This window comes from Salvelinus fontinalis, chromosome 35 (assembly GCF_029448725.1).
Source record: "Salvelinus fontinalis isolate EN_2023a chromosome 35, ASM2944872v1, whole genome shotgun sequence".
Taxonomy (NCBI): Eukaryota; Metazoa; Chordata; class Actinopteri; order Salmoniformes; family Salmonidae; genus Salvelinus; species Salvelinus fontinalis.
This window is the reverse complement of record NC_074699.1, coordinates 32795524-32805665: the sequence shown is the minus strand read 5'-3', so window position 1 is coordinate 32805665 and position 10142 is coordinate 32795524. Positions and strand designations below refer to the sequence as shown.

At 41.6% G+C, this 10142-nt stretch overlaps 1 protein-coding gene across 1 annotated transcript; it reads left to right on the top strand.

Annotated features, from left to right (window-relative positions):
* LOC129834760 (BTB/POZ domain-containing protein 1-like) lies at nt 1-8510 on the top strand. The gene is made up of 8 exons (XM_055900018.1): nt 1-575; nt 1647-1803; nt 2776-2881; nt 3774-3971; nt 4365-4557; nt 5341-5428; nt 5959-6105; nt 6536-8510. Exons 1-8 carry the CDS (start codon nt 157-159, stop codon nt 6692-6694), a joined length of 1467 nt encoding a protein of 488 aa, XP_055755993.1. The 5' UTR covers nt 1-156; the 3' UTR covers nt 6695-8510.
* Nucleotides 8511-10142: the final 1632 nt, after the last annotated feature.

The window sequence follows — 10142 nt, the reverse complement described above, 5'->3', positions numbered from 1 at the left end:
CGCGGAAGTGTGCGTCATTCCTGGAGAGCGAGAAAGAAAGCAGTAACAAACACTGGCCCATTCGTTGCTGAAAAATTCGCAATAAAACGCAAATATGCGTCATTGATATTTTCCACGGTTATCAATCGTAAAAGCCAATAAGGACAACGGTACGAAATGGCGACTGGGGGTGGTGGTATCGGCCCACCGTCCAATCTTGAAGGACGAGCATCAAATTTCGCACATTCTGGAGCGGGAAGAAATGCTGGAGTGGCCTCGAATATGCCAGTCCCCGTGGTCGCAGCACCAATCTCACCCCCATCGGGTGGCCTTCACCGGGAGCCTATGTACAACTGGCAGGCCACGAAGAGCTCAGTAAAAGAGCGCTTTGCGTTTCTCTTCAATAACGAACTGCTCAGTGACGTTAGGTTTATTGTCGGTAAAGGTAGACAGGCGCAGAGGATACCAGCGCATAAATTCGTCCTAGCTGCTGGTAGTGCAGTATTTGACGCCATGTTCAACGGGGGAATGGCCACCACCTCGGCCGAGATAGAGTTACCTGATGTGGAACCTGCAGCCTTCCTGGCCTTGCTAAGGTGACATCTATTGACCGATCATGCACTGCATTGCAATATAATATATTTATAGCGAGGTGTTGTTGGTAGGGTAGCCTAGTGGTTAGAGCATTGGACTAGTAACCGAAAGATTGCAAGTTCAAATCCCCGAGCTAACGAGGTACAAATCTGCCCCTGAACAAGGCAGTAACCCACTGTTCCTAGGCCGTCATTGAAAATAATAATTTGTTTTTAACTGACTTGCCTAGTTAAATAAAGGTAAAATAAATACTTGTTAGTTATATTGTTGCCCTTATGTTATGAGTGCAGACATTGCATTTGCTGTATGATAATATTCATGTATTATTGACACACTAGAGACTGCTGCCTATAGGCATAGACTAGAAATCCCTGGCCACTTTAAGGAATGGAACACTAGTCACTTTAATAATGTTTACATATCTGGCATTACTCATCTCATATGTATATACTGTTTTCTATACTATTCTACGGTATCTCATTCAATTAATAATGTTTACATATCTGGCATTACTCATCTCATGTATACTGTATTCTATACTATTCTACTGTATCTTAGTCCGTTCTGCTCTGTCATCACTCGTCCATATGTATATAGTCTTAATTGATTCCTACTTAGAATGGTGTGTATTGTGTATATGTTGTGTAATTTATTAGATATTACTGCACTGTTGGAGCTAGAAGCTCAAGCATTTTGTGACGCCTGCAATAACATCTGCTAATTACGTGTATGTTACCAATAACATTTGATTTGATGTGAGTTGATGAAACTGATATCAAACAAGGCTCCTGCCTCAGCTATTCCTAATTACTATGCCTAATTACCTCTTCTTTAAAATAATGAAACGTATTTCTCTTCTATATGCAATGTCAAGCTTTTGTTTTAGAAGACAGACATTTTGGTGTTTTGGAAGCCTGTCCCTCCCACCTTCGTTGACCACTTACTGTGTGTGTGTGTGTGTGTGTGTGTGTGTGTGTGTGTGTGTGTGTGTGTGTGTGTGTGTGTGTGTGTGTGTGTGTGTGTGTGTGTGTGTGTGTGTGTGTGTGTGTGTGTGTGTGTGTGTGTGTGTGCAGGTTCCTGTACTCTGACGAGGTCCACATAGGACCAGAGACGGTGATGACCACTCTGTACACGGCGAAGAAATATGCCGTTCCTGCTCTAGAGACTCAGTGTGTGGAGTTCCTTACCAAACACCTCAGGGCAGACAACGCATTCATGCTGCTCACTCAGGTATATAGGGCTGGTAATATAACTCCTATTGCATGAACTATTCTACGTAATACTACTACTCACTCAGGTATATAGGGCTGGTAATATAACTCCTATTGCATGAACTATTCTACGTAATACTACTACTCACTCAGGTATATAGGGCTGGTAATATAACTCCTATTGCATGAACTATTCTACGTAATACTACTACTCACTCAGGTATATAGGGCTGGTAATATAACTCCTATTGCATGAACTATTCTACGTAATACTACTACTCACTTAGGTATATAGGGCTGGTAATATAACTCCTATTGCATGAACTATTCTACGTAATACTACTACTCACTCAGGTAGTATATAGAACTGGTAGCATTAACTATAATACTACTACTCACTCAGGTAGTATATAGAACTGGTAGCATTAACTATAATACTACTACTCACTCAGGTAGTATATAGAACTGGTACCATTAACTATAATACATAAAACCCTCATGTGGGTACTAAAGAATATGCCAGCTCTTCACTAAATAGAATAGACTACTGTAGTTCATCACATAGAAAGAATAGCCAAGATGGCATCTCTGCCAATTCCTCTTGGGTAACAATTCAGAACAGGGTATACAAAACCCCCAAAACTAAGCCATGACTGAAGATAATACACCGACTTAGATGACTTGGGTAGTACTACAGAATAAACTAGCTTAAACACAGGTCACATCCCACAGTGTCCATGTCCACTGTCAAAAGTATTTGCGTAGGCCAATGTGCTTCCTAAACAAAACATCTTAAAAAATGTAAGGTATATTAAAGAGTTGTCGTTTCCTGTTTTTGTTCTGTTGAGCAAGTTTGATCCTAGAATGTTGTATATCAAGTTATGCCTTTATCAAATCAGGTGGGAATTCCCGAGGCGGTGCTTGAACAGACAACTTCTCCATGTGTCTCATGCTGATGTGTCATCTTGTACCGTGCTCATTCTTTCTGCAGGCCAGACTATTCGATGAGCCTCAGCTTGCCAGCCTCTGTTTGGAAACAATAGACAAAAGCACCGGTGATGCCATAAACGCAGAAGGATTCACTGACATTGACCTAGGTATGCATCAGTATGGCTTATTATTCACACAGGAACATATCCCAATGATATACAGTGGATGATTTGGGTAAACGAAGGGGGTTAGCCATCATGCGTGCTTCTGATGTAGTGAACTGGGTGGGAAGAACATCATTCTTTCCAGGACAACAGGAGGGGTCAGCAAATGACTCCTGAGCAAACATCCCATAACTGCAGGTGGTAGTAGCTACGTCACCAACCGTGGCTTTATACCTGTTAAGACCAACGCACTCAGCACAGTATGTGGTGCTATGTACCTTTTCAGTTTATTCATGAACCGCCAATAAACTTAGAAAAATGCTATTGCAGTAAGGAATTGAGACCAAAAGCTCAAAAGAAGTTTCAAGTGTTTAATACCAAGGATACAGTCAGCTGAGTGCATCTATTTAGAAAGCTCACAACACATTTTATACTCTTCCCTTGTAGGTGTCACCTCCCCAGCTATACATGTTCTGACCCCAATGAGTTTCCCTCTGGCTCCCCTGTGGAATGTCCATGGTCCTCTTTGTTTAGCCAGATGTCAGAATCACACCCCGTCCATCTTCTGTTCTGGGCCTGGCCCTGCTCATTAGGTCAGTTTCTAAATGAGCATCCACACAGTTTCATGACCTAAACTCCATTAATACTCACAGTAATCATTCACTACACAGGATACAAACTACAGTTTAACTTGAAACATGTTGCGTTTTAATAGAATCCATCAGTATTTTATTAGGATCCCCATCATCGAGGTAGTAGAAGAAATGGACTACTTGAAGTGTATGTTTGTTTCTGGGTGCATTCTGGAGGCAATTGAGTTTAACCTTTGACCCTAAACCCTTCCCTTTTTGTCATACTGTGTAGACTAGGCCTAACACTGAGCCTGTTTTCTTAGATACGCTGTGTGCAGTGCTGGAGAGAGACACCCTGGGGATTCGCGAAAACCGTCTATTTGGTGCGGTGGTGCGCTGGGCGGATGCCGAGTGTTACAGGCAACAGCTTCCCCTCACCTCTGAGAACAAACAGAAGGTTCTGGGCAAGGCCCTAACCCTCATCCGCTTCCCACTCATGACTGTGGAGGAGTTTGCTACGGGTGGGCATCTCTCTGTCTGAGACATACATACACACAGAGACGGATGCATGTGAACAGAAAGACAAACACACACACACTATCTAAAGTTGTAGTTTAAAATGCTAAATAAGTTAGGACTCTGCTTTGTCAGATTTCACATATCTTAAATGTTATTACTTTTTAATACGAGTAAGCACTGCTTTTCATCAATCTCAGTTTTGTAAAATGTAAATACTTGAACATACTTGTAACCTAGAATTCATATTGAACATAACGGTGTATAATCATTTTATAAATGTGTTTGTGTTTCTGCTGTCCAATGAGCCCAGCTCTAGAAACCAGTTTGATATTCATTCTTGTGCAACAGGGCCTGCCCTGTCTGAAACCAGTTTGATATTCTTTCTTGTGCAACAGGGCCTGCCCAGTCTGGAATATTGTTCGATCGGGAGGTGGTAAATCTGTTTTTACACTTTACAGTAAACCCCAAGCCGCGGGTAGACTACATTGACAGGCCCCGCTGCTGCCTCCGAGGAAAGGAGGGCAGCATTAGTAGGTTCCAGCAGGTTGAAAGTCGCTGGGGATACAGTGGCACCAGTGACAGGATCAGGTGAGACTGTGTACCTGCTTGTCTACAACGTGACAATGTCCTACCGGCCCCACACTATACAATTAGAATGACTAAAAGCCCTTGCACAGAAATTACTTTTTATTTGGCTCGTATTTATTTTTTGGACATGCAAATTATTCAGATGATGGTGTGTCAAAAGCAGCCTCCATACAACTCTGGTTTGTCCTTCAATAACCTATAAGCCTTTTTCTACAGGCCTCGTGGAGAGGAACACTTATGAGCGGCAGGTGGCCTAGTGGTTAGAGCGTTGGGCCAGTAACAAAGGTTGCTGTTTCCAAACACAGAGCCGACACGGGTTTGTCGTTGTGCCCTTGAGCAAGGCACTTAACCCTAATTACTCCTGTAAGTCGCTCTGGATAAGAGCGTCTGATAAATGACAAAATGTACAAATATTAAGTCGGTTCAACATATTTTTTAAGTGGGTTTGCTTCTGGCAGAGCCATAAAAAACCAGCCACATCACTGTTTTACAGTGGTGGAACATTTCAATGCAAATCAACACCCCCAGAAAAGTTTGAGATGGTTGTTCTTCTATTGCAACGTGTGCTGTTAAAGGAGTCAACCAGTTGAATTTGAGCCATGGTCTTTCTCCAGCCTCATACCTCTTCACCACACCCCCATTGGTGGAGATGATTGCATGTGTTTTAATAAAGGCAGTGTTTGTCTCCCATTGGTGGATATTCTATTGCATGTGATTTAATGTAGGCAGTGTTTGTTCGTTTTAAGATTTCTAAAAGTATCTTGTAATTTCCATCTCCTGTAGATTTAATGTAAATAGAAGAATATCAGTGGTGGGGTTGGGACTGTATGGCTCGATCCACGGACCTACGGACTATCAGGTTAATATACAGGTAAGCATTTCATAATGATGAGCTCATGATGTTATCTCCTGTGCTTCGTTATCAGCCTGGTAGCCAGGCCAAATGTGTCCTGTTAGTGCTTCAGTTACACGATAACTTCTCCAATGTTCCTTACTGTGTATGAAGCACTAAGATCTGGTCACCAGGGTTGTGTCAAGTAGGGCACATAGTAACAAAACGTTTTGCAATGGAAAAGCAAAAACCTGGGTTGTTATTAGACAAGGTCAGGTAGTACCTTTCTGTTTTAAAATGTTTTTTCCCCTGTTTGGTGCCAACTGAACACGATCCAGGCCATTATAGTGAATTTGTTCAGAAAACCTTTAAAAAAAAAATATATATATATATATATATATATATATATATATATATATATATAAAAAAATATATATATATATATATGTATTTTTTTAAGCTATAGTGCAAACAGTAATTGACAATAATTGTTTATAACAAGGTTTGTGTAAGTGGGAGGAGTCAAAGGACAGAAACAGACATGGTCCTATTTACATAATTTCTTTCAGATTATTGAGAGTGACAAAAGCCTAACGCTAGCAACTAACGACACGGGCTTCAGCTGTGACGGAACAGCCAACACGTTCAGAGTCATGTTCAAGGAGCCTGTGGAGATTTTACCCAACGTTAGCTACACCGCTTGTGCAACCTTAAAGGTACGCTCACCCCATAACCACAGAAGCTGTGATACTGAGTACTCTGGTGCATGTTTACAAACCAAGAGGCTATTGTGTCTTATTTCTCTGGGTTTCAACTTTGCCTCTGCTGCTAACAGCAGCATGTTTATTGTAGACTTGAATCAAATGTTGATGCAAACTAGTTTTGCTCTGTATTCTACTAGATCATCAACCCTGTGTGTGACCACAGTTGACTTTGTATGAACATTTTAATCGTCAGCTCATCTTAAAGGGATTGTTCAAACAAAACTATAAACAAGTATTTTTGTATTTATGTCCATTAGTCCACTGTTACAATTTTTTAGGAATGTTTTATGTCAAGCTTTCAAGGTGGATCATTTCAGTACATAGCAAAAACTGAGTTTTGTGCATAATTTCTCTATCCTAACAATCCACTGGTGTCCTGTAGGGCCCGGACTCTCACTACGGCACTAAAGGGTTAAAGAAAGTGAGCCAGGAGTCCGCCACGGGGACCAAGACCACCTTTTTCTTTTTCAGCTCTCCTGGGAACAACAACGGCACGTCAGTGGAGGACGGACAGATCCCAGAGATCATCTACTACACCTAGACAACTCACCACACCTGGGTCCTGTAGAACCTGGGGCGGTCCACACCTGGGTCCTGTAGAACCTGGGGCGGTCCACACCTGGGTCCTGTAGAACCTGGGGCGGTCCACACCTGGGTCCTGTAGAACCTGGGGCTGTCCACACCTGGGTCCTGTAGAACCTGGGGCGGTCCACACCTGGGTCCTGTAGAACCTGGGGCGGTCCACACCTGGGTCCTGTAGAACCTGGGGCGGTCCACACCTGGGTCCTGTAGAACCTGGGGCGGTCCACACCTGGGTCCTGTAGAACCTGGGGCGGTCCTACCTGGACTCGTCCGTGAAACATTTTTGCATTTTGGTTTCCGTTGCAGCACTTAAAAAAAAAAAATGTATTCCGTTGCTTGCACTATTAAACATGACTCCCTAGTAACCACGACTGGGTTCAGTTCAGTAGGCAAACTTGGAATGTTGCAGCTAGAAACGTCATGAATAGAGATGACGTGATGCCTCATTGCGGCATGTTTTTTCTAGATAATGTATTTCTATCGGAACGTTCTGCAATGTTGTGCCATGCTGATCAATGCCCTGGATCAGCTAGACACCATCTAACACACCTAAACCAGGTGGCCATGTTCTGTAGGCATAGAATGGAGGAAATGGAGTGCGACAGGGAGGTACTACCTGAACTTGTCCAATAAGAAGCACTTATTTTCTGTTACAAAATGTTTTGCTATGGTGTGCTCTAATGAGCACTGCCTATGAGGTTGGGTATGCCTGAGAGTGGAATGGAATGGCAGACTTCAGGAAGGTTTGTAGCCTGGTCCCAGATCTGTTTGTGCTCTGGCTGAGTCCATTGCTGTCGTTGTCCAAGACGATTCCATAAGGAGTTGGCAAGAGGGCAGAAACAGACCGACACCCAGGTTAGAGGGATTGTGCCTTCTGCTGTTCAGGAATGGATACAAAGACTTTCGGAAACCAAAAGGAGTGGAGTAGTGTAGGTCTAGTCTGCTGGTTTGTGAACTCGGATGTGTGCGAGACCAGTGGAGGCTGGTGGGAGGAACTATAGGAGGACTGGCTCATTGTAATGGCTGGAACGGAATAAAGGGTAAGGAGTCAATGTGATTTCCATATGTTTGATACCGTTAACTGTATGCCATTACAGTGAGCCTGTCCTCCTACAGCTCCTCCCACCAGCCTCCACTGTGTGAGACATTTGAGGTAATAGAACTGGAACTCTAAATGGATTGTTACATGTAGAGATGTATAATAGGACTGTGGACTGGCTGGAATCCGGGTGATGGTAGACAATGACACAGTTGGAAATGTTCTATCTTCTACTGGCTTTTTGTGGTCCGTACCTTCATCAGGGAATCACCCACCACAGTGCTGTTGTCTGGAGTGTATTCACTAGACACTGAAACGGGAAGGGACTACCTGAACTTGTCCACTAAGAAACTCGTTTTCATTGCAAAACGTTTAGCTATGGTGTGCACTTATGAATACACCCCATGTAGTGTAAAATCGCAGAGTGCCCTTCACCGTTCGATCAATGTCATTTCGTAGTTTGAATGCTGACGTGGAAAAAGTTCCACCATTTTCGTGCATAACCTTCATTGATTATATTTGCAGGTGGGATTTTTCATGTGCAAATAAAATCTTAACTAGTGACGTCTGAGTATTTGTGCGTATGTGAACGTTTGCCAATGTATGTTACATGCTTTAATTTGTTTCCTTAGCACGTTATCTAAGAGTAAGACAGGATAATATTGTGACTGTTAATTGCTGAAACAAGTGGAAATGTATATTTTTATCTCTCTGCAATAAAGTATGTTGACACCAATGATGTATTTGTGTGATACCTTCTGAAATGATTCAGTGTAGTGTGTCATTAAAGCTACAGTCTGGGATCTGTGAAGCTGTTCAACAATACATCACAGATGTAATGCTCTCATACATAATGTAGGACTATACAGAAAGATGGGGGGGAATGGCAATGTAACAAGTAGTTGTAATACTACAATAGTTCCTGTAGGTGGAGCTCCAAGTTAAATCAATGACTCTCCAACAACACCTGCTCCAATTTATCTTCAAACCAGTTCATAGGGACCATGGACCCACTCGCTGTGCTGCAGGCTTTTGTTCCATCCCAGCATTAATACTTGATTCAACTAACCAAAGGCTTTGATTAATAGTTGATTAGCTGAATCAAGTGTTTTGCTTCTAGGCATACTTTTAAATAGCTTTGTATCTGCATGATTTACAGATCTAAAACCAGTCACCTCTGGTCTCTCTTGTCCACGCTATAGAAATAGGGTTTTTCAAATGTCCACTTATTTGGTTTTCTACAATATTAAAGGTAATATACATCAGATAACATGCTGGACAAGTTGGCCTGCCTTGTAGGTAATGGAGGAGAGAGAAAGGGATATGCTTGTTTTTTTGTTTAATATGCTGAATTGCTTTGGTTGCTTGCTAGACTGTCAAAGATGCAGCGGCTGTTTTTTGTTGTTGTTAAATGCGGAATGCCACTCCGGCAAGGACATTGGCCTGTGAGAAAAAAAAGTTACATCACTTCCACATTAGGCATACTTTACTGGAAAGAAATGTGTTCAATTGTCAAGCGCAGGAAATAAACTTACTGAAATAAATATATTTTGTGCAAAATAAATGTTGTGAAAAACAATTTGCCAAACGGTGTAAAAATTGGCAATATTTTCCAGAATCATACTTGGGGCTGGGTTTGAGAGGTTTTTCTCTGGGCTGGTGAAGAAATGTTGCCATTCCACCATACTGAATTCTCAGAATCTGCAAAGATAAATCATCTTAATGTCTCTTACAAACATCTAAACACAACATAGCTCTTGAATAAGGCAGATAAGTAATAGTTATAGTAGACTTATTCCAGGCAGCTATTGTTGAATAGTAGACCCATTAAATATCAATATCAATATTTTGCAAACACATTGTCACACAACATGGACAGTAGCAGAGAGGTAAGTAGCAGTATACCTATTGAACACAAATATCCATAGACAAACTATTGCTTATTTGATCAAAATTATGAAACTACCAAAATCCAACCAACTTGTGTTCTTCCTAATGAATATTCAGTGTGCTATCTCTGAATAAGTTATCACTTTGGTTGAACAGTGATTCCCTGAATAGCTATTTTGAAACAAGATGTGTGCACATTAGGGGTTTGTGATGAGTCTTCAAAGACTATTAAAAGCAATAACCAAATGTAGGAAGTTATGTATGTGTATTTCTGACCTTTTGTTTGCACTTGTTATATTCAGAAGACAATAAAAACCACCTATGGTTTGAAAGATGATTATGCATGAGGTAATTAGCCTTTGCATTCCTTTTATTACCAAATTCTCAGCAATCCAAATGAGAATATTAGTAGAGAATGTTGGCTATCCATAACTGAGCCATATCCAGATACAGAATAAATCCAGGACATTTGTAAATG

What these genes read in the sequence shown, in the direction of transcription:
- LOC129834760 (XM_055900018.1), top strand. Translation starts at nt 157, where the DNA reads ATGGCGACTGGGGGTGGTGGTATCGGCCCACCGTCCAATCTTGAAGGA. An exon ending in GCCTTCCTGGCCTTGCTAAG is followed by an intron (nt 576 to 1,646) that starts GTGACATCTATT and finishes GTGTGTGTGCAG; the next exon opens with GTTCCTGTACTCTGACGAGG. An exon ending in GGCACCAGTGACAGGATCAG is followed by an intron (nt 4,558 to 5,340) that starts GTGAGACTGTGT and finishes CATCTCCTGTAG; the next exon opens with ATTTAATGTAAATAGAAGAA.